At 43.7% G+C, this 25943-nt stretch overlaps 1 protein-coding gene across 3 annotated transcripts in view; it reads right to left on the bottom strand.

Annotated features, from left to right (window-relative positions):
• NINJ2 (ninjurin 2) overlaps nt 1-25016 on the bottom strand; it is a 45390-nt gene extending 20374 nt beyond the window's left edge. The window contains exon 1 of one of the 3 annotated variants that reach the window (XM_040061654.2): nt 24842-25016. In XM_040061654.2, coding sequence (XP_039917588.1) covers nt 24842-25000 — 159 coding nt within the window. In that variant the 5' untranslated portion in view covers nt 25001-25016. Of the gene's footprint in view, nt 1-22693; nt 22817-24841 lie in introns of those variants that run through there. The other 2 variants (XM_040061653.2, XM_040061655.2) reach the window with 2 other exon arrangements.
• Between the last annotated feature and the right edge of the window lie 927 nt (nt 25017-25943).

Below are 25943 nucleotides of genomic sequence, written 5' to 3'. Positions count from 1 at the left end.
AGATCTGGACAGGAAAATGTGAATGAAAACTGGAAATTATTCTAGGAAACTTTACTAGATGACTAAAAACCACAATTTCATAATCGTGTAAAAGGACATCTTTGGTTAGTGGCACCTCCTAATGAACTGAGGAAGTAAAGGCAGCTATTAAAAATATATCAGATAAATGGGGAAGAGGAGAAGAAAGAGGAAGGAGGCAGCAATTATATAAATTAGAGCCCGTGGAAATATAAAGAAGGGAAATACTTGCAAGGGAGCAAAAGAAACCTCTAACTTGCAGCCTAGGGATAGTAAGGCATTTTTAAAAGGGTAACAGCAATAAAATCCCTTCTAACAGTAGTATGGCTCACTTGCTTAGTAGAAGCTGGTGCAAGTCTTAATGATTCAGGAACAGCAGAAATACTCAGTACTTCTCTTTTGTGCTTAAAGAGAATCGGGATGATGTAATCAAGCATCATGGGCATGCAGAAATACTTTTCAGCCCTCACAAATAGCCACAAAAGATGAAAACCAGCAGCCATAAAGAATGAAAAAATAAACCCCAGCATGCCTAAACACAGCTTTCTCTTGCCAGCTTTTAATAAGTCTTTGAGCAACCAGAAAACTTTTGAGTCTAGAGGAGGGTTACCACAGAGAGAGGCAAAAAGAGGTGACCTTGGTAACCCTGGCTCAGCTTTGATAGCAGAGGGCAAATAAGGAGAAAGTTTGACATGGGGTTCAAGTAGCAGAGAGGAAAGGGAATAGACAATATTGTGCCCAATAGAAAGTGAGGGTTGGTTTTTGGGCATTCTTTTTTTGTTTCAGAAAATATTATTTGAAAATATTGGTTGTGTTAAATGATATCCCGTCACATTTATTGCCCTCTGCAGCCCTTACTGAGCCCCGGTGATGTGCTCTGTTGGGCAGAATTAGTTGGTGCTGTAGCTGTTGTTGAGTGCTACAGCTGGAACCATCCAGACTAGGATGGACACGACTGCTGCTGAGCCAGTTCAGTATTTTTATCTGTGTCGTTTTTGGGCCCAAAGCACTTGAAGTAAGTGTAATAAAAGAGCCTTGCAGGCCTGGAGAATAGAATATGGGAGAGGCAGCCTGTGACAGAGGGCAAGTGAAACTGAGGCTATTTAACAAGAACCTGTTTGCATGAGTTTGTGGAGATAGGGAGGGCAAGAGGGGATCAGTTGGCTTTGTGCGTCACAAAGTGAAACCAGCCTCAGTTGAGGCAGTATGAACAAGTCACTTGATTCTAATCAAATGGCTAAATGCTAGGTAGTTTTGCCAGCCAGTTTGCATTGTTATGACATGAAATAATACGGGTTACTGTAACTATTTTCCATATCTGGTCTTTCTAATGATTTCTAGGTACAAGTGAAATACCTTCTGAGCATTAGGAACTGGAAGGCAGATTCAGAAATGGATTTAAGGATCCTAATGGAAATAGCACTGAACAGGAGCTTGCTGTGGGACATGGCAGTTCTATAGTGATGACAGGAGCAGAGCTGTGTTTGTAAGATTAATTTGTTTAATATCACAATACCTGAGAAACTTGCTCACAGCTGAGAAACCTGTAAAATCTGGAGAGTGCACAGAAAAAAAGCCATACAAATCATGAAGATGCTATAAAATGCCTTGCAATGGGAAACTGAAAAAGATGCAGCTGTCCTGCTTAAAATAAATGTTAATTCAGATTTAATTAGTATCAGGTACTAAACCAGCTTTTAAATATTGCTGGAGAATGCATACATACATCCTTCTAACAGGAAGCTGAATTGAGGTTAAGTTTAAATTGAAAATGAAAACGGGGAGATAACTTGCCAAGAGAGGGGATAAATTCTCCATCTCTTGAAATCTTTAAATCAAGATGTGACACCTTCATATGCTCCAGTCAAATCCCAGTTACTGGATTTGGTACAGAAGCAGCCAAGTGGTGCAGCATCAGCCTTACTCACAAGGCAACACTGAATAATTCAGTGATCCCCAAGGACTCCTGAGTATCTGTTTCTCTTGCTAAACTTTTGAAATGTATTGCTGTACACTGGTAAACTTGAGTCAGCTTTGCTGCTGATATAGCAGCAATTCTACTAATCTATTTCACTACAGATAAAGTTAGGTTTAGTCAATTTTTCAGTTTAATCATGTAACCCTTTGTCATCTTTGTTCAGACGGATCAGGTTATTGATGCCAGAAAGTGTAAATTTCAAGACATTCCAAAATCAAGGATGTTTATAAGGACCTTGCCATGTGATGATGACAAAGTGCATTTCTCTGAAAACTGTATATATATATTTTTAGAGAAGCTGTATTTTTCCTGCAGTGACTTCTCTGCTTTTGTGTAGCTTCCTGCCAGAGAATGTTCTAAAATCTCTGCCATGTATCTGTATCTTTTATTGGTTTCCTCTCCATAAATAATCCAGCGTGGCTTTAAAAGACAATAAATGGTAGGGTTAAGTAGACAGCAAAGGCAGTACATCACTCAGATCTGGTGGTGTTTTGACATCAAACGTTTCTTTAGCTGAACGGGTTCACCTGGCTACATGGTCACCATCTGAGCCAAATCCTGAGCTGAACAACCCCCTGCTGCACCCTTGTGCATTGCAGCCAGGTGAGCCATGCACCCCTGCTCCTGTAGAGCCCACCTGGAGCATCCAGCTCCAGGCCCAGCACAGGAAAGGTGCTGACCTGTTGGAACAAGTCCAGAGGAGGCCACCGAGTTGATCCCAGGGCTGGAGCTCCTCTCCTACGTGAACTGTTGAGAGAGTTGGGGTTGTTCAGCCTGGAGGAGAGTCTGGGTACGCCTTGGGGCACTTTCCTGCACCAAAAAGGGGCCTGTGAGAGAGTGGGAGAAGGACATTTTCCAAGGGCATGCAGGGATAGGACAAGGGAGAAGGGCTTTAAGCTGAAGGAGAGCAGGTTTACAGTAGGTATCAGGAAGAAATTCTTTACCCTAGGGGTGGTGAGGCTCTGGAACAGGTTGCCCAGAGGGTTTGTGGACCCCCCATCCCTGGAAATGTTCCAGGCCAGGCTGGATATAACCTGGTCTAGTGGAACGAGTCCCTACCCATGGCAAGGGGATTCCAACTCTACCCATTCTATGATTCTTTGAAGAGGTAAACCTTTTGAGAACAGGTTAGAAAGGGGCTGATCATTAGTGTGTGCTGGAACAGTGTGTGTAGTAGCTGGCTTTGGCTGGTAAATACCCAACCCTTACTGGTGTTTACCTTTAACAACCTCAATTACATGCTCTAGCAACCATCACTGAATTTCTTGTAGTGTAGTTAAAGTTGTTCTATTCATCTGGAAACAGCCTGCATCTCAACCAACAGTTACATATAATCAATAATTACATAGTAGATAGCTGTGTTTAGATCTTCCTCTGTTTCTCGGGATCAAGAAAGGGAAACGTTTTAAGCAGAAAATCTCAGTCCTCCACACAACAATCTCATAAAGTGTGAACTCTTCTATTTTAATAATCAGTGTATTATAAGCACAAAGTGTTTGTTCAAGATCACTTGCTAGAGAGTTTGGAATTTGCTCTGTGTTTACTAAGACCACGCACTCGGTGGTTCTTACACTACTGGAATTGCAGAACCCAGGGAGAATGGAGACTGCTGTGATAGCCAATGCCTTGACACTGGAGCCTTAACCAACAATGTCCAAAGCTGATTCTGAGCCCTGCAGCCTGAGGTGAGCAGCCAAGCTTTTCAGCAGAAAGCTGTAACTGATCCAGGCCTTGTGTGGCTAGGATCCAGAGGAGAGAGGGTAACACGCACTCACTTCTTGGTTACGTTCACTTTACTTTGTTCTGATCTGGAAAGATGATGCTAAATGCCTCAAAATTTTTTGGGAAAGAAAAGTTAAAGGGGAAAAAAAAAATCTATATTGTGTTGAGAGAAAAAGTTTCAACTACTCAAAAAATATTTTAAATGTTTTGTAACATAAAATACTGGGTCAATCGAATACAAAATAAAGAGTTGCTTCAAAGGGAAAAGATTAAATGTTTCATTCTGAAATGTTTAGATGGAAAACTTTGACAAATTCTGGTATTCTCAACACAGTTTCAGAAAGATTCATTAGAACATTTTCCAGTGGAAAGCTATTCCATATCAAGATTTTTTTCTGACTAAAACTTATAGCTGAGCTGTTCTATTGCTGGAAGTAGACGTTAACAACACTTGTTCAATATTTCATCAGCAGCTCTTTCAGGACTCTGAGCTGCCTGAGGGGGAAAAAAATACAAACTCAAAAAACCCTCTAAATTTCCTGTGAAATGTTCATATGTCACAGTTGTCAAATTGGCAACAGCAGCATGCATTTGGAAAGATGGAATTTTTTTTTTTTTTTTTTTTTTTTTTTGTTTAAAGAGAACTCTTCATTCCAAAAAAGACCATAGAATCATTCCAGACTATAGGGGAAGAAGTAACTTCCCTTATGACCTGCTTTGTAATGAACCCGGATTGTCCACATGTGTAGCCCTACCTGATAATATTAATGTTCAATGGTTTACAGATTGTAATCAAAAAAAGAAAATGGAGACTAACAGTTTGAATAGCAGCTGCTCAGGAGAATATTCGTTAATTTAGATCACAACTCAACAATGCGGTTCAGATAACTTAGTCCAACAGTTGGAAGCACATTGAAAATGGTTTAAATTTTTCCTTGTTTTTCATCTTGGCAAATATAGCCATAGAAAAAAGACTGCTGGATGATTGCATAGAGACATTGAATGCATGCCCCTGGTGAATAATAGCATATATAGTGGACACTGATTCCAAAAGAAATTTTAATGTGTTGAGCTATCAAATTATATTTTGGCAAAAAACTTGGTGGTTAGTATTATATTTTGTGGTCAAATGATGTCAGCCTCTGCAGATCAGCTGGGTCTACAGAGTGAAGAATTAAGGGCTTGCTGTCAAAACTACCCTGTCCCTGTGGATAGTCAGGTCGCTGGAATGTTAGTAAAATTACTGCAGTGGATCTCAGCTTTTCCAGCTACAGTCAGGGTTAAGAGATAGCTACTGCTGCAAACTGAGCATGAGTACTTTTCAAAATGCATTTAATCCCTTGGAGTGCACCTAGAAATGGAGGGGAAATGGAGAAAGCACTTCTTACCTCAGCTATATGTTTGACAGTTAAATGAACAAGCATTCTGGGCAGCTTGCAAGTTTGCACTGTCAGGAATATATTCTTGAACTAACTGAAAAAGCACTGCCTTGTGGAAATGACATCTCCATATGAAAGAAATTATTGCTGCTACCTGGAAAAGTGCACAGAAAGGACCATCCTGGCAATTCTTTTCCTTTGGGAATCCAGGCTCCCATAGAAAGACAGACCACAATGAGATCCAATAGTAGTGCCTAGTACAAATGGTTTTCATTCTGTTTGTTTCTTCCCATGCCCAAGACCCCCCCAGACCATTTCTGTTACTGTGGCAGGAGGATATGCAACGTGCAACCCCTCCAGATGCGTTTGAAAGTTGCTGAGGAGTAAAGCAGATGCTGCTCCACCACCGTTTCCCCCCAGGACCCCACATACCACAATCATCTTTAGAACGAGTTTTCAGTCAGCGTCCTGCTGCGTCTTGACACTGAGCACCCAGGAGGAGTCGACCATTCCACTGGGAATGTTTACTGTGTCTTGAGGATGTCCCAGCTGAAATGGTTTAACTATCTACTTCCAGCATCCCTTCATCAAAGTCAATCAGAGAAAGCTCACGTGGCTCCCTGTGGAAGCCCTCATGATGGGGACATGGTTGAATGTGCCTTATTTGCCTAATGGCTTCCTCCAGGCCTGCCCCTGCCCCTGTGCTCCCTGTGCCCATGCTTCGTTCTGCCACTGCCTCCAGGCTTACCATCCATCTCCTCCACCTCCTCTTGCTCATATCTCTGCGTGTTTGCCATGTTGCCGTGTGTTCTTGGGACCTTTGGTTTGGCACTGCAAGTACTCTTGTGTGCTGCTGGGTTTTAGTATTATTATTATTATAAAGAAATTCTGCAGGTACAAAGAGATTAGCAAGTCTTGGTGCCATAAAGAGGTGAACAAAGAGAGAGTTTTGTGTGATTTTTTTTTTTTTTTTGGGGGGGGGGGTAGGTAAGCTATTGATGTGACCGAATCAAAGTTGGCATCAAATTTCATAATTCAAAACTGCTATTAAATCAGGCTCAAAGGAATCAGGAAAATAATAAATCACTCCAGAGTATTGAAGTCAAAGTTAATCACATATTTCTTAATAACAAGTTATTAGAAGAAACATTGCCTTAATCAGGCTGAGATGAGTTATCACCCCTGCCATTCAGCAGCACCATCAAACTGCTCTTGTAAAGGCCTGGACTAATATCCAGCAGATGTGGGAGGCTGACCTTGTAAATCATCTTCTTCCACCATAAAAGTAGCCTCATTGGCTACTGATAGCAGTGGGGCTCCCTGAAATCTGCTTTAGAATTAGAAAGGGAAGGTGGGGGGTTTTCCTGCCTTAAGTGAGATGGAGAAACCATTTTCCTTTCGTTTCCACTCACAATAAATAGAGTGTGACTCGAGGCGGTTGGGAACACCCGCATGAGCTGAAAAGCTGGGTACCTGTTAGGAACTCGAGTGAAAGAGCAAGAAAGGCCCTGCAAGTGTCAGCTTCATGTGCCTCTGGAGTACTTCTTGCTTTGCTCATAAAGTCATAGGAGGGAATTGATAATTTCAAGCTCAAGCCCTCTCCGTGCCAACAAATGGAGTCAAAATATGAATCTGCTTTGTACCCTCAGGAGAGAAGTCCCTTTCTCATAGAGTGGAGGTTGAAGAGTTCCAGATGTCCTCCAGGTTACGGGCAGAGGTACTGAATGTAAATCTTACTTTTCTTTTCGACCCCTGTGGGTCTGGCTGGAGATGCAAATGTCCTTGCTGTTTTACACTTCAGATAGTTAGCAATGCTTCTCACTGAAGCTGAGAGAAGTTTTAAATCAGCAATTTAAAAACCTAAAAGAAGAAAGGCTAATACCCATGTTATTTTTAATTAGTAAGCCAGAGCAATTGTGTATAACTAAACCAGAGCCTGGAGTGTGAATTTTGCTTGAGTTACGAAGTGATGATTAATCCCTAAATGAGGTTTCCTGTTCTATTCTTTAAAATCAGGGATTGTTCTGCCTCTTAAGAGAGGAAAAATCTTTGTTAAATTACGTTTGCCAAATCCTACTGGCAGATATTCTGGCTGGTAAAGACAAAAACTGTTGTGCTATTAATGCATCAAAATTAATTATGCCAGTATAACTGGTTATCTTTGGCACAAGTACAGAGCTTGAGGGACCAGACATGGCACTGCCCTCTTTGTTACCATGGTAGACAATTATGAAAGGAGTACAGATCTGGGCTTGCATAACTCAAAGCAGTTCTGACCAGATTGTAAATTTCCAGGTTAAGAGTAAAAGAAATATTCCTTTCTCAAAAGCTGTTGTTTAGGACCCAGAAGGAATCTGACCCACTTGCAGGGGGAAAAAAATTACGGTTGAAAGAGATACGATCAATGTTGTACTACAAAGGAATTTTCCCAAACCACACTTAAAAATTCACTTGATGTGAAATTCTACCACCTGGTACAAGGTGGTAAAATAAGCCAGGTATGGCACAAGATTGGTGTTTTTAGCTTGAACTTCTCTGGCCATATCTTCTATATTTGGGGCTGAATATGCAAGTGAAACCGTGAGCTGCTTCTGTGAGGCTGCGGTAAACTCTTCAGCCTGGGTAGGATGGGGTGGTCTGGGTAAGATGGTATTTGTTGCCTTAGACAGTTGCTTTTTTAAAAATTGAAGCTTGGTCAAACTGTAATCACTTACAGGTGCAGTAAGGTAAACAAATAACATCTGGGGTATAGAAATACATTTTCTACCTGCCATGAGTGAAAAACACCTCTTTTGGTAATCCCATGGGTGCAAGGCTGCAGAAACTTTGTCAGGGAGTGGCAGGCAATGGTAAGCCTGATACATAAAGAGTATCAGCAAAATCCTGTCAGGTTTTGTGTCTCCCTATTCCAAAGGAACTTCTCCAAACTTCTCTGCAGAGCTGCCTGTAGTCAGTAGTTGCAGCACATGTGAACAGTGTGCCAAGCAGTGCGCTCTTTGCATGTGCCAGATGTAAGCAAGCGGTGATTTATGTGTGCAAATGCCTCTAGGAATACGTGCACATGAGCTCAGGGGGAATTTAGCATGAGAGCTTTTGAAAACTTGAATTCTGAGTTGCTTCCCACATTGTTTGTTCTTTTGCATTAGAACAGGCTCTGCTTCTGAAAAGATACAGAGTGGAACTGAGATCAGAACTTCACAAGAAGCTGAGTGGATGAAAGTTTTAGCTCAGTAACAAATAGAGGTGAATGCTGGTGAGTCATCTGCTAAGGTTTGAGGGCAGATAGCTGGACGAGAAATTCCAAAACATTCTTTTAGCACCACAAAAATCTCTCTAACGTCTGACCATAACTGTAGTGCTGTTCAAAAGCAGAACCTGGGAAGATGGGAGCAGTTCACTTTCTCAGAATTTAACTTCCAAATACAGCTGCTGTATTTGTAAACTTTTAAAGTGGGTCTAACAACAGCAGTTGCACATCTGTCACCTCTGTACGCGATCTGAGCCCAGCCAAAAGAAACGAGTGTGTGTGCGTTTGTAGGGAGGCAAAAACACTCCGGTAATGCTGCTATTGAAGGTCCTTTGAGGATTCTGACCAGGTGCCTTCCACATCTAGGGCAAACAAAACTGGACAGAGAAAATGGGCTTGAATGCTGCAGTGACTCATGAAGCTTGGTGAGCTTCTCTGTATTTTAGCTTAGCGATAGCTGCTGTTTCAAGCCACAGGGAAGCCGTGTGGGTATATCTGCTAGTGAGTAAAGCATTACACAGCTCCTAGAGGCTGTGATGCCTTGCCATCAGGGTATGTTCAACCCATAAAAGCTATTCCCAGTTGTGTGTCATCAGTTCTAATTGCCCCTCTTCATTCTGTTGTGGTATTGTATAATACAGCTCGAAGAGGCCAGAATTATTCTCTTTTCTGCATTTGCAGCTGAATACATCTTCTGAATTACACTAATTATTCTGCTAATCTCCTTCCTGACTTGGCCGAATTATCTCTGAAAATAGCTGTGGTCAACAATAGGAAAAAAGTGAAACTAGCAGCTACAGAATACCTTGTTTAACTCTGAGGGTTACACCTTGTAGCTATGGTGATCTAGGAGTCCAGAGCAAATGCTCCTGCTGGGAGTCTTGTGTTCACTTGAACTTTTGCTTTCCTAAGACTCTGTTCTAAGCGAATCCAGCTCAATAAACTAAGCTAAATTAAAATAAATAAAGAAATAAAAAAGTTTAAAATATACTATTTTCTCCAGCTTTAATGAGCCGAACACTGTGAGAAGGGTTTGGCAAATTCCTGCACAAGGGCAAGGTGGGATGTGTCTGGGAGCAGGAGATTAGGAAGGAGCAAAGGGTCATAGGCTGAAGTGGAGCAGGGCTTCCCCCTTCGGGAGCAGCAGGCTATTAGATCATCCTGATATCTAATCTTTCTGCTCTTTAGTCACTGCTCAGGCTGGGGGTGTCTTGACAAAACCTTCGTTACTGGTGTTTTTACCCGTATGACACAGAGGAAACATGACTCGTGTCTCATAATTTCCTTCATGTAAGCAGTGAGTAGGAACTCCAGGGTCTCTGTACTCCAGGCACACACAATGACTACTCAACAGCTTTGCTGTCTGAGGAGAGTGCTGTGCTGGGAAATAAGAGTGATATTGACTCTGAAAGTACCTACAAAGAGCAAGATCCTCATGTGAAATACGAACTGAGAGATCCTGAGGAAAGGAACTACTTATCTCAATATATGTTGTCCTCTTAAGGTCACTTAGGTACAGCCAGGGCAGCAACATCTGATGATATGTTCATGCCAAAAAGTCCTATGCATTCCAATTCAGCCATAAAAACTGTTAATGATGGAGTAGAAGCTGTATTTCACTGCAGGTTTTGCCACTGTGACACCACAAGCAACATCTTCAAAGTACAACATATGAAATACAGGCTGAGGTTCATGTGTAGCCCAGAGTGATGCAGAATTTCAGGTTTTGTCAAAGGTAGCCACACTGTGGAATGGCTCCCCTGCAGAGATGGCCTCACAGCGCAAAGTGAAAAGTCCAGATGCAAAACTCCTAGCAGTTCACGCGCAGCTTGCACCCATCTCTCACTTCCAGTCCATAATTTTTCATACACTTAAATATGGTTATACACATACTTAAAGTCCAGACTAGTCTCAGAAAACATACAAGAGCATGCCAAGAAGGAATTGAAGCAGAGTACATAGAATTTCACCTTAGAGTGAAGTAGCTGTGAATGAACTCACCAAGTGCTCTGTGTATTTGCACAATGTAATCATTGGTTACTTGATTTGTGTACAGGTGCTCAGATTGTGTATGTGGAATGTGAGGAGTTGATTTACTGAAAACATTAAAAAATACATTACAATGCCCATTTCAGTTCACCACAAAGAATGCTCCCAAGCTTGCCTGTACATGTTAACTCTTTTCTGTGTACCCTCCAAAGTCTGAGTGCACTAACCTATTTTCTACATCACCAAATCAGTGATGGTATCTATGGAGCATTTTATTCACCTCTCCTCGGGAAGGCCGTTCATCATTTGCAGTGAGCCTTAGATAAAAGACTCTTCATCTGTGTAAAATATTATTATTATTGTTGTTGTTAGGCTAGTGTTTTCAGAGGGTTTTATTGGAACCTGATGTCCTGCCAAAAGTAACACCCTGGGAATCTTTCAACAACTGTTCCTGGGTGTTCTGTAGATTACTGCTGTTTTCTCATACACTGTTCCTGGGAATTACATTCTCAGATAAGAAAAACGTCCATCCTCTTCCCTCTGTGAAAAGAACTGCTGTTCTGGCTCTATATTAAAGGATTAGGGTAGTGGGTTTTTTTTTTTTTTTTGGTGACTTATTATTCTGGTTGTGTTTTGTTTCCTCATTAACCCCTTTGCGAAACAGGTTCAAAATGTAAAATAAGATTGGTGTGTGAATGATCTTGTAGCATTATGCAAACACTTTGCATAGCTGAGAATGGCCAGCTAAATAAGGAAAATTGGACCCAGACGTCCAGTCAGCAACTTTCAACCCTGCAGGGACAAAGAACCTTTAAGAGCTAACTTTATAATGAGGAGCTGTAGTACAGCATGGCAGATATTAAAGGGAGGCCCAAATCCCCTTAGTGACAATTGTGTTTTTCTCCTGAGTAGCCGTTGCTTTGAGAGACCTTTGGAAAGGGTTGTAGCAAATGAGGCCTTCCTAGGAGACTGTACTGGGGAAGCAAATACCTCAGAGCCAGAATAGGAATGGGTGGAGATTAAAGCAGAATAACCATTTCTCTGACAATTGAATGCCCAGACTCTACAAACACAGTCTAGTTCTGAAGAAAGCATTCACATTCAGACACTGAACCTGTTAAGATTTTGGAGTGGGAAAACAAAACTCTGCAGGAACTGAAGTTTTGTATGGTTCCTTTTCCACTGTACCTCGTGTTTATCCTGTAGTTTCTCCCTTCAAGATGGCCAAGGGACAGAAATGGTGCAGAACAAATGCCCTGGGTTTCAAGTGAGGTTCACTCAGTAAGCATTGTGTACCAAAGCTGGATTCTTGGAAAGGGATAGCCAAAAACTGTGTCCAAATGAAATCCTAAATGTTTGAGGAGGGATGAAAGAGGTTGGAAGGAGGAAGAAAAATTCTGGACCATGTCGGACAGACTGGGCACTGGATGACTGTGTTTGAAGGGCAGTTGTGGTGGTCTTTATTCGGCATGGGCTTAGACAAATGGCTCATGTTATCTCCCAGTTTTACTTATGCACCAAAACATTTACAAGGCCTGGCGTGAAAAGATTGAGGAGTTTATCCCTGTAGTTTATTCACCCCAATCACACCCTTCCCTTCTGGGTTTCTGGTTTCTGCCTCCCCCAGCAGAGCTCACCCCTGTTGGAGCAGCTCAGCTTTGCTGTCAATATGTTGTGCAGTAGCCCTGGGGTTTTGTGGTGCCTTTCTATGCACTCACTACAGTATTTTTTTTTTTTTCCCTCCTTGAAAAGAACCCTAAACAAAACCCAACAAAAAGAAATACCAACTTGCCTCTTTTTTTCTTATTCATGTCTTCTTATATTCTGGCTGGGCACCCTGATACTCTGTTTGTTGCTGCTACCATGACCAGAGAAAGTGGGCAAAAGAAACTTTTTTGCACTTATTAATACAACCAGGGACTTTTAATGTATACTTATCCCTATCTGACAGGGAGATTAATATTTAGTGAAATTGTTGTAATTGTTTCATCCAGTTTTTGACCCTGGCACCAAACAGTTTTGTTTTCTTGGGCCTTTTGTAGACCTTTTACATCGCAATCCATCCTCTGCCCTCCCTCTATCATCTCAACACCTCAGCTCCTGCAGCACTGGAGTAGAGAATGTGAATTTCGCTCTGCTCACAGGTATCAACATGTTAGCATTGACTGTGTACGTAACGCGTGTGCCTTGGGCAAAAGGCAGACTGAGTGCTGCTCCGTAACAGATACAATATTCCCACAATTTCAGGTCCCCAAAGTATCATCTGCAGCCCAACCAAGAGAAGTCACAGAGTCCTACCTGCCCTTCACAATGCACCAAAAGTAGAGGGCCTTTAGAGTCCATAGATCTTTCCACACACAGATTGTGATCAGTAAATCACAGCCCTCTCTCAGCCTGTGTATTTGGCTGGTCCTGACACAAACTTCCCACAAGTGTGGCTCTCATTTCTGCTGAATCAGCCTTACAATTACACCCACTGAGCAGATGATAACAAGAGAAAAGTACTTTGTCAGTGTGCAGGGTACAAATGTATCATGTGTACGGAATTGTATCATCTGTAATGGAATTGACTGATCCAGCTGGAGGAGTTACCGGGCCACACATTGTCCCTCAGCTCTCAGAGGTCAAGAGTAGGACTAGAGACAGTGTCTTCTGATTAAGGGGTAGCCACTGGGAGCAGCACCCACCAGCCATATCTGCATCTCTATATGCACACAATGTACTCCATAAACAGAGTTATCAATCCACGGACATGCATCTTTAATGTACAGGGCTTGTGGTAAAGCTCAGGGCTACTTGCTCTTGCAAAACTCCTTTGAGGTTTGGTTGGCTGAACTTTACTTTTTATAAGTCATTTGATAATACATAAAACAAAAAAAAATGGGAGGAACATAAAAATTATATTAGGCACACCAATAACAGACTGACTGGGCTCCTAGCTGAGAAACAAGTTCTCATCAGATAGGAAAACACAGGGAGGAGAACAAAGGAAGGAAAAAATTGCTTTTGGATCAGAATAAAAAGGAATGTGTTGTTATAATTTCAGCTACAGAGTGATGCATCTTTTCATTTTTTAGCTATTCTTTGCTGTTGCTGATGACAGGGACACCTTTCCCTGCATCTGGCTAAGCGTCTGAGTCAGCTGTTCCCCCAGAAGCAATAATGTCCCTGTTTGTGCAGTGTGTGAGTGAGGCAAGAGGAATCACTCTGGGATGGCCCTGCTCCACCCTGGCCCCAAACACCTGAGTTCAGCACTATGCTGGCCCACAGCTGAGCCTTGAGCCCCTTCCCTTCCCAGGGAGGGGTCTGCAAGGGAACTGCCCCTTTGCCATGGCCCAGAAAACTGAGCACCCCAAGACTCTGACCCTGTTGGGTAACTCAGGGTGATGGCTGGGGGCTCGTGGCTGAGGGCAGTGCAGAGGGGTTTGGAAATGAATCAAAGGGCTCGTCAACTCCGCATCCATAACCAAAAGCCAATCTAATTAGTAGCCACTGAGACTGTTGCCATCGGTTCTTGGGTTGCTTGTCTGAGTCTAATCCTGGGTTCAAATCTCTACACAAGGATACAGATTTGCAGTGTGCCTGTTATCTCCTTTTTTTGATGGTCTCAGCAGAATAACTGGGCATTAGATCACCTCAGGGATGAAACACCCCTCTTGCTAGACATAGTAACTCAGACTAGGAGGAAGTGGGCCATTCCATCTTCTCTGGTTTCTGGGGACAGAGACCTCTGGGACTCTGTTCTCTGTATCTGTTCCCCCCGTTTGGCTTAATAGCATTCATAGTCTGTGATTTTCTGGAACACACCCTGCTGGAGCTCTCTTCTGGGGCTGTGCTCCTCTTTTTTTTCCTTCTCTTTCATGATTTGCTCCCTATACTTTCTTAGTGAGGTTTTGGTGTATTTGTTTCAATGGGGTTTGTCTGTTTGTTTGTTTTGTTTTGGTTTTGGTTTGGGGGGGTTTTTTGTGTGTGTGTATGTGTGTGGTTTTTTTCTACTTCTGGGGTACTGAGGTTATTCCTTCCTCTGAGGACATGTTAGCATTTTTTGTTTTGGTAGGCCCATGTCTCTTTCACCCAATATCCGTGTAGCTGCACCTAGATGTGAGTAGTTCTTTCCCCTCAAACTCCATTGCACCCTGGCTTCTCATAGGAGAAGCAGGTAAGAGGGGCTTTTATTGTACCAGCGGACTTTGCCCATCCCTCTCTGGGTCTGAACAGGCCAGCATTATTTCACAAGTGCTAAATCCACTCACAATGGTTTTAAATGGTTGAGCTGCTGAGCCAGCTGAACAGCAAACACCAGAGGGGAAACCACATTTCGTGAACGCTTCAGATTCCTTCAGACTGTACGTGGAGCCATTAAGAGCAAAGTGAAGGCCCTTTGACACAACACCCTTCGGCAACTTTTTCACAACCACATGCCAAAAATGAGGGCTGGCTAAGGAATTGGTCCAGAGTCAGCTCCCGAGAATCTAGCACAAGAGGATGGAGTTCAAATCTGTTTTGGTTAAAAGAAAACAGCAGCACAGTGTATTTTCTTGTAGCCTATGAATCTGTGCTGGATGTCTCCTTGATCAGTGAGGATTGCCAGTCAAGGCATTACCACGTGCAAAAGATGAGAAAAACACCAAGTGCCAATGTTATGCAGCTTTTATCTGTTAACTGTTTGCCTTATTTTTTACAAATAAGTGAAGAAGAACCCAGATTGTTTATCTGTTGTCTTCTGACAATCATAGAATAACTAGATCTTCAGCTAGCATAACCAGCTAAGAAATATTCAAGAATTCAAGCAAGTATCCCATTGCAGTAAGACAGACGAAGATAGGCCAGTGTAAAGGAGCTGCTGTTTCTGTCTCTGTCCAGACATATTCCTTAAACAAGTTCTTTCACAATGATCTGGGTTAGCTTAGATACTCAGTAATGGAAGTTTCCTAGCTGAGATACTCTTGATAAAGTGATTACTTTGAGCATTGCATTGAGGCAGCAATAATAATTGATGGTGGTCATGAGGAAGGATGAACCTCCCCATTCTAGCTTCAGTCAGCAAAAACTGTGTGGCCACAGCCTGAAATCACACAGAGACATGCAGCAACATTTCATCTTGAATCAGCCAGAAGGAGGTGCAAAGTTCAAGTCGAAAAGTTGCATCAAGAACCTGTATGGTCATTCTGAGTCAGAATTTCTGTTTAACATATTTCAGCTTGTTTCACTTTGGCTTTGGGATTTCGCCCTACACCAATGTGGTTGAGTGACTCTAGTTCCAGCAAGAAAGAGGTGTAAACACAGCTGTGTGTCTGAACTTCTGAAAGTGTTCCAAAACTTATTTCCAATGGATGTTGAAATTAACATTCAGCAGGGGAAGGAATTATGTATGGTCTGTTATTGACAGCTTCAGTTAATGTTCTTCTTTACACTGTGTGAAGCAGCAGAGTGGTCTCTGGTAACTAAAACCATCTTCAACAATTCCTTCAAGAATTGATGGAGATTAAGAATTCAACTGGTGAGAACAAAGTTGAAACCCAAGAATACTGCTGCTCCAGGCAATTCACCCTTCCAGAGATGCTCAGTCTTTCCTTCCTCCTCCTGTCATCGTCTACTGGGGTGCCCTTGGGTACATTAGTAGTCATTTAACCATCTCTGCCTTGACTTATTATCTGTAAAACAGACAGGAAAACACCTCTTGCTCCATGTGGAGATTGTGAAATTAAATTTATTGATGTTCATGGCTCTCTTGGAGAACTAGGGACAGAAGTACCTGGTTCTCACACAAGTCCTGGGATAGTATTTCTGTGCTGTTATTTTATGCAGAAATACTCCTTCAGTAAAACATAGGTTACAGGAGAATAGCTGGCTACCCTTCGGCTCTTGTTAGGTTGGTAGAAGTTATTTTTCTCACATAATCAAGGCCTATGGTGAATTTGGGCCTTCTTTTAAATCTCACAGAATATTATTCAGTTATGTAACTGCAAAAGAGCAAACTCCTGGAAATATGCATAAATATTAGGGAAAAAATAAAGAAAAAAACCCAAGAGAGCATGAACAAGCCACAAACCAGAACATTATCTCATTTTCTTGTTCTCATTTCTCTAAGCCTGCCAACAGGATTCCCCCAGAATTTCCAGCACTCACTGAACCTTGACCCAAGCAGCTTCATGAGAAATTTCTTCCCCAAGGGTTATTTTGGATAGAAAGTTCTAAGATCCTGGGTATAATGGTTTATAGGCTGTAATTACAGTCACGTATCTGATTCATGTAACTTGACAAGGAATTATAGCTTGGCTAGTTCAAAGGAGTGTGTCAAGGTGTATGGTAACTGGTGATGTAGATCTTGCAGCCTCTGCACTTGGGCCCTTCCATCATTCTGGTGCGCAATTCAAATGTTTCTGTTATATGTTTACATACCTGAGGCAGTCTAGATTACAGTAGTGGAGCTCATTTCTGGTATTGCTTTTCCTCAGAGACAGTTTTATAAACACTTGACTCACAAGCCAGGCATAGGGAAATGGCAGTGAAAATGCCCATTCACCCTTTTGTACTTGGAGAAGCTCACACTTCTGTGTGTGGTTATTGCATGCCTGAAGCGCTGCCCATTTTTGGTTCTCAGAAGGGAAACATAGCAAAATAATACAGATTTTACAGTAAGGGCTGAGAAATGGTGACTTGGACTGGAGGCTTCCATTTTTAATGGAAAGTAAGGGGAGATGCTGTACCTGTGAGTCAGCTGGGGGCAGAGAGAGGCAGGTGCCTGGATCAGCCCTCAGGCACTGGCTGGAATGAAGGTGAGAAGGGCAGCTATTTGAAAAAAGATAGAAAAATTCAGTTTAGGTGTGTTTTAACAGGTATTTCACGTTGCAGAGGATTCCCAGTCACAAAGATGTCTCAGTGGTTTACTGTTGGTTTAAAGTGGTTTACTTTACTCACAGACAGGAGAGCTGTGTTGCCAACACCATAACCAGGATTATGGTCACTCCCTAAAACCACAATTCCTTGTGCACTGGAATCTGCAGGATGCCAGTGTGGGTGGATGAATCTGTATCTGCATGTGTGGAACGGCTGCACGGCAAGAGATCGTGCAGCCCCTGATGGTTGTGGCTGAGGAAGAGGATGATGCTACAAGAGATGGTGCAGCCCCTGAGGGCTGTGGGTTAAGTGGAGGAGGGTGCTGCAAGAGATGGTGCAGGCCCTGAAGTGCAGGCCCTGAGGGCTGTGGCTGAGGAAGAGGGGGGTGCTACAGGAGATGGTGCTACAAGAGATGGTGCAGCCCCTGAGGGCTGTGGCTGAGGAGGAGGAGGATGCTGCAAGAGATGGTGCAGCCCCTGAGGGCTGTGGCTGAGGAGGAGGAGGATGCTACAGGAGATGGTGCAGGTCCTGAAGGCTGTGGCTGAGGAGGAGGAGGGTGCTACAGGAGATGGTGCAGGCCCTGAGGACTGTGGGTGAGGAGGAGGAGGATGCTACAGGAGATGGTGCAGGTCCTGAGGGCTGTGGCTGAGGAGGAGGAGGGTGCTACAGGAGATGGTGCAGGCCCTGAGGGCTGTGGCTGAGGAGGGTGCTACAGGAGATGGTGCAGGCCCTGAGGGCTGTGGCTGAGGAGGGTGCTACAGGAGATGGCGCAGCCCCTGAGGGCTGTGGCTGGGGAGGAGGAGGCGCTACGAGAGAAGTGGCGCTGCTGGCTGCCGAGCCGGCCGGGCCGAGCTGCTGGAGCAGCACCTGAGGGCTGGCAGCAGGGTTGTCCTGGGAGGGTTTGCTGTGGCTGCTGGCTGACCCAAACACGGTGTAGCCGTGCTGACTTGCTGTCACTCTCAGTAGGTCATGGGCGCCCGGGCCCCTCAGCCTCCTGTGCCGCACGGGTGCCATCTTGTCACGCAGGTCCTGTGCCAGTTCACCTCCTGCCCATCCCCGCGGGGACAGCCTGTGCCTCCTGGGCCGTGGTCCCTCGCTGCTCTCCCTGCTTCAGCTGTGCAAGCTTTATAAAGAAAGTCTGCTATTTTTTATAAACTTTTGTAGCAGTCAGGCTCTAGGGTTCTCTTATCTCAGGGCATGTGGCAGCACCCTCTGACCCAGGCTCTTCCCTCCCTCCCAATTTTCTCTTCAGAAATGTCTGGACTTCATCAGGTTGCTTTCATAGACTCCAATTTTTGTCCCTCACGGCTTTTAACATTTTAGTTGTGACTCGAGCTCCGGCTGTGCTAAGGTCATCAGACATGTCCAGCGCAGTGTGGGACCAGGCTCCCTCCCTCAGACGTTGCTGCTTTTCCTTTACTGCCCCTCAGGGTGAAGTGTGAGGGTCCAGATCAACCACTGGTATAAGGACGCTCCAAGGGTATATTTAACTCCACACAAGCCTCATTTTCCCCAGATACCTTAAAACCCAGAGTCCAGTTCCTCAAGATGAAAAATATTGTCCCTGCGTTTGGGAAGGGCCTAAGCAAACATTCACCCCAAGTGGGAAAGCTGGCCATGTCCAGGTAGAGTGGGCAGGAGGAATGTAAAAGGAAGAGGGGAAATGTCACATCTGACAATAGAACCAAGAACCAATTAGTACTGCTTGCAAGAAAGTCTCCTTCTTCTCAGCATGTTGTGAGCACATTTGTCTGTGCTCTAGTGGGAGTTGCTGGTTTCTGGGACCAGCATAGGTAATGCTATCTACACTTTCAGCTGTCCTGGCAGCCAGGGAAGAAAAGCAGAGGGTTACTCTTGCTCCAAAGTGTAATAACCTATTTCACACCTGTCTTTTGACCGACTAGGACCCAGTGAATCTGCCCAAGCCCTGTAAAGGCTCTACTCTCAAGAAGCAGCCCGAAATCTTGCAGTCTGGGTGGCATCCACTAGTGAGAGCAGTCATTGTTACTGTTAGGGTCTTCCCTGCTTCTCCCACTGGCTACACCAAGACCTGAACCTTCAGATTACTGATCTGAAGTGAGGGGTAGCTGCCACTGAAAGGAGGGGTTCTGCTGCCTGTACATGCTCTCATGGCCACACAGTCCCAGTCATGGACAGGCATGTGATCCTCCCAGGAACCACTGCAGGACAGCAAACCACAACATTAACCCTACCAGAAAGTGGTTCATTTTCTTTGAATTTATCTCTCTGAACCAGCTTTGTCAGAGTCCAATGAATGGCATAGGTGATGGGCTGTAACCCTGGGAGTGGGATCTTGTTTGAAAGGCTGGAGTAACTGAGTTAGTTTTGTTAAAAACATAGTGAGATAAGCCCCTCAGATGCTTGATGACTGGATTGCACGCAACATATAAGGAGTCACAGAAATGGATTTTTCTGGAACACTTTGATTTCTTTTTGAAAGGCTCTTTCTCAATGCAGACTTTCACTGTCCAGGCCCAAATGAGAGAGCCCAGATAATGCTACAGAAGTCCACTGGGGCAGGCCATTGCTTTGGTGGCAATACAAGACTGCCGCCATTCCAGGAAATGGCTGGAGGAGAGGAGAGGTCCTAGAGCACTAGAGAGAACAAACTGGCTGCTGCTGGAGAAGCAGGCAAATACATGCCCAAACCAGGAACTTGTAAGCATATCACAGCCTTGAGGCACAAGCTGAAGCCACAAAATACCAAAAAACTGAAAGTCTAGCCCAGCTATGAACACACTCTCTGCATGCCCTTATCAGATTTAGACTGAAAGTGGGATGTGAGAGATGGCGTTTACTGTGGTAAGGGGGACTTTCCAATTGTTTTGTGGGCATTTCAGAGAAGTCCACACTGTTAGACCTGTAGCTAACTCTGTTTATCTGCCTTTCTAAATTATGCCTGCTGTAGATCTGGTCAAAAACTGAGCACTGCAAGTAAACTGTGCAATTACTTGAAATCTTTTTTTCCTTGCAAGTTACTTGTAAACCTGTCTTTATTTCCACAGATGTATTTTCCATTCAAGGTATTCATGAAGCAGCTCCTGCCAAAAAATTTCAGTGTAGGGTCTGTTTTCCAGAATGATTATTTTAGCTGTTTACTCTTCTTACTTTTGAAGTATGAATGATTCCCTAAATGGTGAGGTATTAGTTCTGCTTCTCATCCCAGAGGATTGTAATTTTTTTTTTTCTCCAAAGAGTAAGAAACTATAAAAAGAAAGACACAACATAAAATATATGACCTCTTTTGCAGTATGAACATGGATGACATTTCATCCAGCACACATCCCTTAAACATCCATTTGTACAGAACATAACACCTCTGCAAGAAAACATAAAAATGTAAATCTAATAAAACTATGGAGCCGCTTAGTATCAGCCCCAATCCTTGCTCTACAATATCCATTTGGGGCTCTAACAGACCTAGCTGTGGCAATATGTGTGAGTTTCAGCTGCCCACAGGGCTGTTCCTGGCTCCTGCTGCTGTGCTGGGAGTGGTGGAATGATGTTGTCTCAGTCGCTCCCATCCAAAGTCTGGGACATTGGCTTCAGTCACCAATGGGACAGGGTTGTGTTGAGATGCCACAGCCTGAACTGCAGCAGCCGAGCAGATTTAATGGGCCTTCTGCTGCTGATAACAACGGTGCTGTATGGCTCCCTCCTCCCTTCTCCCCGCTGCAAATCTCTGTGAAAGGGTTGAAGGTGAGTCTGGGGCAACAATAGCATAAAGGAGTACAGACAAATCAGCCAGAGTGTTTCTATCAAAGCCATACTTCTAATTTATAAACTGTGTTTCCTGAAGTAAAAGGAAATTGGTGATGGGATGTTGTTGGATTGTTCTGTTTCTATCCCAAATGTATTTTTCAGATCCCAGCTATCTCAGGAGGTACTCTGCTATACCTCACTGCTCTCTGCCTGGTTTCTTGTCAAGGCAGGTGTTTAATAGAGGAAGGTGGAAGTTTCACTTGGAAGCCACAAATAGAGACATCTGGGGAGAAAAATGCATCATTCAGATTAAATAATGTCAAAGTTTTATCTTTTAATAGGTAAATTAATCTTTTTAATTACAATATTTTCATTCCAGTTTTATTTATTTTCTCAGCACTTGAGTGGCTGGCATGAATCAGGTAAGGCCGCACAGCCCTGTGCCTCTTTGTTATTTCAGCACCATTTCCTTTTTGTGTCTCTTTCTGCACCGTTTGAGGTTTTATTGGTCTTCCTAGAAGTCAGAATGGGAAAACAGACTCCTTAGAAACACAGAGAACAAGAGAATTTTTGTAAGGGACAAAGTGGATTAGTGGGAGATACTTCTTGCTGTTAAAAAGCAGTCCTAGGTGCCACTTATGGAGAGTTGGTGTCTAACTTCTCTAATGCAAGCTACCACTTGTTGTCTGGTCAGCAATTGTGCCACGGCCTGTAGGGAACTGAAAGGCATATTTATTTTTATCCTGCTATTGGCTTATGGAATTTGAAGGTACCTTTTTTAGCCTGCATTACTGTAAATATTGTTACTGGACCTCCCGACCTCTTTTCAATGTTTGCTCGCCCCAATATTTGACCTTCTAACCTGCCCCAGGAGATAGCAAATTCCACAGGCTGATGACATGCTGGATGAGGGAGTCCTGTTACAGACACTTTCAATTTTGCTGAGTGAGCTCCTGTTCATGCTTCAGAATAAGCAAAAAACATTGGGGACTGATCAGTTCTCTTTAGAGCCTTCTTAAATCTTGATCTTGATTGCCTTTTCCTGCTGTCTTCTACATGAGGACAAAGGTCCATTTTTTTAATTTTAGTTACCTGCCTAGCCTGTCCATGTAAATGTTGCATAAGAAATGCTAGGAGGTGCTGTGCAACTGCTTCAGACACAGGACCCTCAGCCTATAAATAAAAATTCCTATTTCTGAATTGTATCATAGTTAACTTTCATGGCTGCTCCTGCTTCTCCATCCAGGAGCTCTTTGAGGAGGAGGAGTGAGTCACGCGTTACAGCGTGCAGAGCGCATTCCCCAGGATCTTTGTAAACCCGCAGCTGGAGACTTCCGAGGAAAGAGGCTTTTAAATGTACTTTCCACTGAAAAACACTTTTTTTTCCCTCTGTCACTGACCACTCCTCTTACCTCACACTTGTCAAGTCACATAATTTACAGGACTCTCAGCTTGTCTCAGCTATTGTCCTGAATCCTGTTTCAGGATTCTGCCAACTACATGAAATTGTCTTCAACAAATGATTTTGGATTTAAATCACTTCAGGAATCATCATCAAAAACATTTGAAAGTGATTTTAATATGATGTCGTAAAAATGTGACTTAAAACGTCTGATGGCAGGCTTCACTCTGTTATTACACACCACAATCATTTGAGCAATGATTCGAAACTACCAAGGCACAAGTAAAAGTTACCAAGAAAAAACATAGAGGTTACCAAGATCAAATCAAAGTTACCAGGGCGCAAATCAAAGTTATGTGCAGTATTATGGGTTACGTGCAGTATCAATCACTTACCAAAGATCTGCTGCTGGTAAAAGGTCTCTGCTTTGAGAAGCAACCTTGAGGGTTGTCACAGCGCAAGAGGAAATCGCTGCCATGCAGCCAGGCTGCTTAGCCAGGAGAGCCCAAAGAAGGCTCACTCAGGCCTTTATTTATAGACTAGAGTGGTTGGCTTGCAGTCAAATTGCAAGTGATAGTAAAGGTATGCATGAGACTCCTTGTACCCGCAACTTTCTTTGTTCCTTGATAAATGAGTCTTGGAAGGCCACTCACTATTCATGTGTTAATCGCATGATTGGTGTTCCGAGCTCATGCCTCCATGCTCACTGGGTCAGCTCTGCTCCTTTGTGCGTTTTCAGAAAGCAGATTGGAAGCAGAGGAGTTCTTGGTCCATTTGCAGCCTATGCTTTTACATCCCTTGGAGCCTGAACTAAACTACATTCGTTTGGTTGAGGGGTTTTATCCCAGTGGGTAACACTCCCTCTCCTACCACGGTGTATTTCCTGATCGTGAGCATGCCAGAGTCTGAGTGCAATCACCTGTGTTTTGTGCTGCCTGCTGGCTTCCCGGGAGGTGTCACAAAGGAAATTTTATTCTTGGGGCAGTCTGTAGTGGTGCACACTCTACGCCTCTCTGCTCTAGAAACAGATAGGATGTTCTCAGTCCTGCAGCTCAAGGAACATTTGGCCTTCTGGGCTTACTTATTTGAGTATTGTAAAGGCCGAAGATGCTGGTGATCACTTTTGAATTTTCACTTAACCTCAAGAGAAAACTCTAAACCCCAGATTTTTCAATAGTTTATGAGATTTTTTTAAATTAGTGAAGCTGACTGTTTTTTACCTATTACACCTGGACTTAAAATTCATGATAGACCTGAAACTTTCCATTGAGTGGAATGATCTAATATATAATGAGATATTTTGACTTTTTATTTAGCATAGTTTTCTTGTTCCCTCTTTACCATCAGTTCCTGGGTTAATGATGCCTGTCTTTTCTCCCTTATTGTCTAGTTCTAGGAAAGACTGACATTTATTTCTCCCAGTCTTAATAAAGTTCATTTTCACTAACTGTCATAGTTACCTGTGCATCTTCCTCACTAACTGTGTCTCTTACTGAGCATAGCTACTCCCAAGTCTCCAAAAACTGCTCTGCACCTCATATCTCACTGGAGATACATTCTTCAGGTTTGGGGAGTCTCAGTTCTTCTTTCCGGTTAAGGAATATTGTCCTGATTATTTCCAAGGGCATAAATCTTACCATTTTGATTTCTTTGACATGGGTCAAAGAAACAAAAATTGTGACCCCAGATAGACTTCCCCACTGCTGAGTCTAAGGATGATTAAGACCATTTCAGATATAAAAATCAGCTGCAAAATTTGGACCCTGATGCTACCTACTCAGGGCTGAAAGCTGTGCCTTAGGCAATGCATCATCTTCTTCCCTTCTCCACAGTTTTTTGAAGTGCAGATCTGGACTTGAACTTCTGAGTTTTGATGGGTGTTTGTGATCTGGGCTTTTGATGCCATTTCATCTCTAACAGTCTCTTTTTTCCAAACCCTTGGGTAGTTGCCCTTTCCGAGAACGCACGCTGCGCACAAGAAACACCCTTCTTAAAAAACACAAACACTCCGAATAGCAACACAGAGAACTGAAAGAGTTTCACCAAGAAGTTTTGTTTCTCTATAAACGCTACATAGGAAACCTTGGCCTCTTCACTCCCTCAGTATTTGCTGTATTTATTTCTTTTTCTCCTCTCCAGATTGAGAGTTTCTGCCAAACAGAGAAAGGCTTTGTGAGATGAGGGACGGATCAGACTGATGCAGCTTGTAGAGTGTGTGCTGCCGTATTCTGAGGGCTGAAAGCTAATCTCTTCCTGTGCTGCCCCTCCTTCCCCAAAAAGCATCTCTTTTTGGTAATATCCCTCTTCTTACCCTTCTTTTTTTTTGTAAAAAAGCTCGTAGCTGCTCTTGGCAGAACACAGCAGACATCCTGCCACTGGTTTTTCTTCAAAGGGGAGCAGAGGAAAAACGCAGAACTGAGTTTTCAAAGGAAATTGGCTGCCAAAGCTGAGGAGCAAATGATAGAAGCGGTGCACATTTCCCCCAGACTGGGGTTCTCCCTCCCTCTTCCCCTGCCGCGGGTGTTTGCCCAGGATGGACTCACGTGAGGGTTGGTGCTGTCCCTTTCCGAGGCCATCCTTGTGCGGCAGCTCTGTCCTGAGCAGGCGGAGCGCTGTGTGCTCGCGGGGCTCTGAGCGCAGGGCCAGGACAGCTGCTGGAACAGCCCCGTGGAACAGCCCCGTGGAACAGACCCGCTATTCATGTGTGCCGGCCGCCCGCCTCGGCATCGGCTGGGGGCGAGACAGGGGCGGCAGCCCGTTCTTCATTGTGCAGGCAGCCCTGGAACAAGCGCCCCTGTGAGACTTTCCATGACACTCGTGTCCGTCGCGTGTCTGTGCCACCCCTGCCAGCCCAGCTGAGCCCATGAGCTCACTCGGGCAGGGCTGATGTGGCTCGTGTACCAAGAGGCTCCTGGCGTGGACTGTGCAGCCACAGCAGCCGGCCTGACCTCTTCCCTCCCTCCCCGGCGCACTGCAGATGGACAGATGGAACACCAAGGGGCGAGGAAACGAGGTCCATAAAGCTGTGCCTGCTAGCTGCTGCTGCAAAGATAGTGTTACACCTCAGAGAAAATTGGCACTTGACTCTGTTTAGTCCCTTCTCCTCGTTTTTCTCCCCAGCCAAAATGCCCTTCCTTTCCCCTCCCCAACACTTTTTTCTTAGTTGAATTTGATATGTCTGGTCTTAGCTGAAATGAAATCTTGCTTTTCGCTAAAGTTAAAAACAACTGTGAATGACACTGGAATGGAAATGTGTGCAGCTGGAATCAAGACACAGTGTAGAAAAACGTTATTAATATTAGGTGGGTTCCTCAGGCAGAAATATCAGCAGTAATTCTCTAGATTTTAGAGAAAGTGCTACTTTGTGCTACTTGCAAATCAGGTAGGAGTGTCTGGCTTTTGAAGGAGAATTTCTGTAGTTACAGTAGCATAGAAAATTTATGGTAAGGAATATATTCTGTTTAAACAGTTCAGCCAAATGCGTGTTCTGATACTCCAGCCTGCCTAAAAGTGCTGACAAGTCTGTCAGTAGATGATCCTGCTGCATTGATGCTTCCCAGCAAAAGGCCTCATTTTACAGTGAAAATACTAGTGCTTAGTACTGCAAGTTCACTTCAAAGTGCTGATGAATTTAACCTCTCTGCA

The sequence above is a fragment of the Hirundo rustica genome, chromosome 4, assembly GCF_015227805.2.
Source record: "Hirundo rustica isolate bHirRus1 chromosome 4, bHirRus1.pri.v3, whole genome shotgun sequence".
NCBI classification, from domain to species: Eukaryota; Metazoa; Chordata; class Aves; order Passeriformes; family Hirundinidae; genus Hirundo; species Hirundo rustica.
This window is presented reverse-complemented; position numbering and strand designations above follow the sequence as displayed.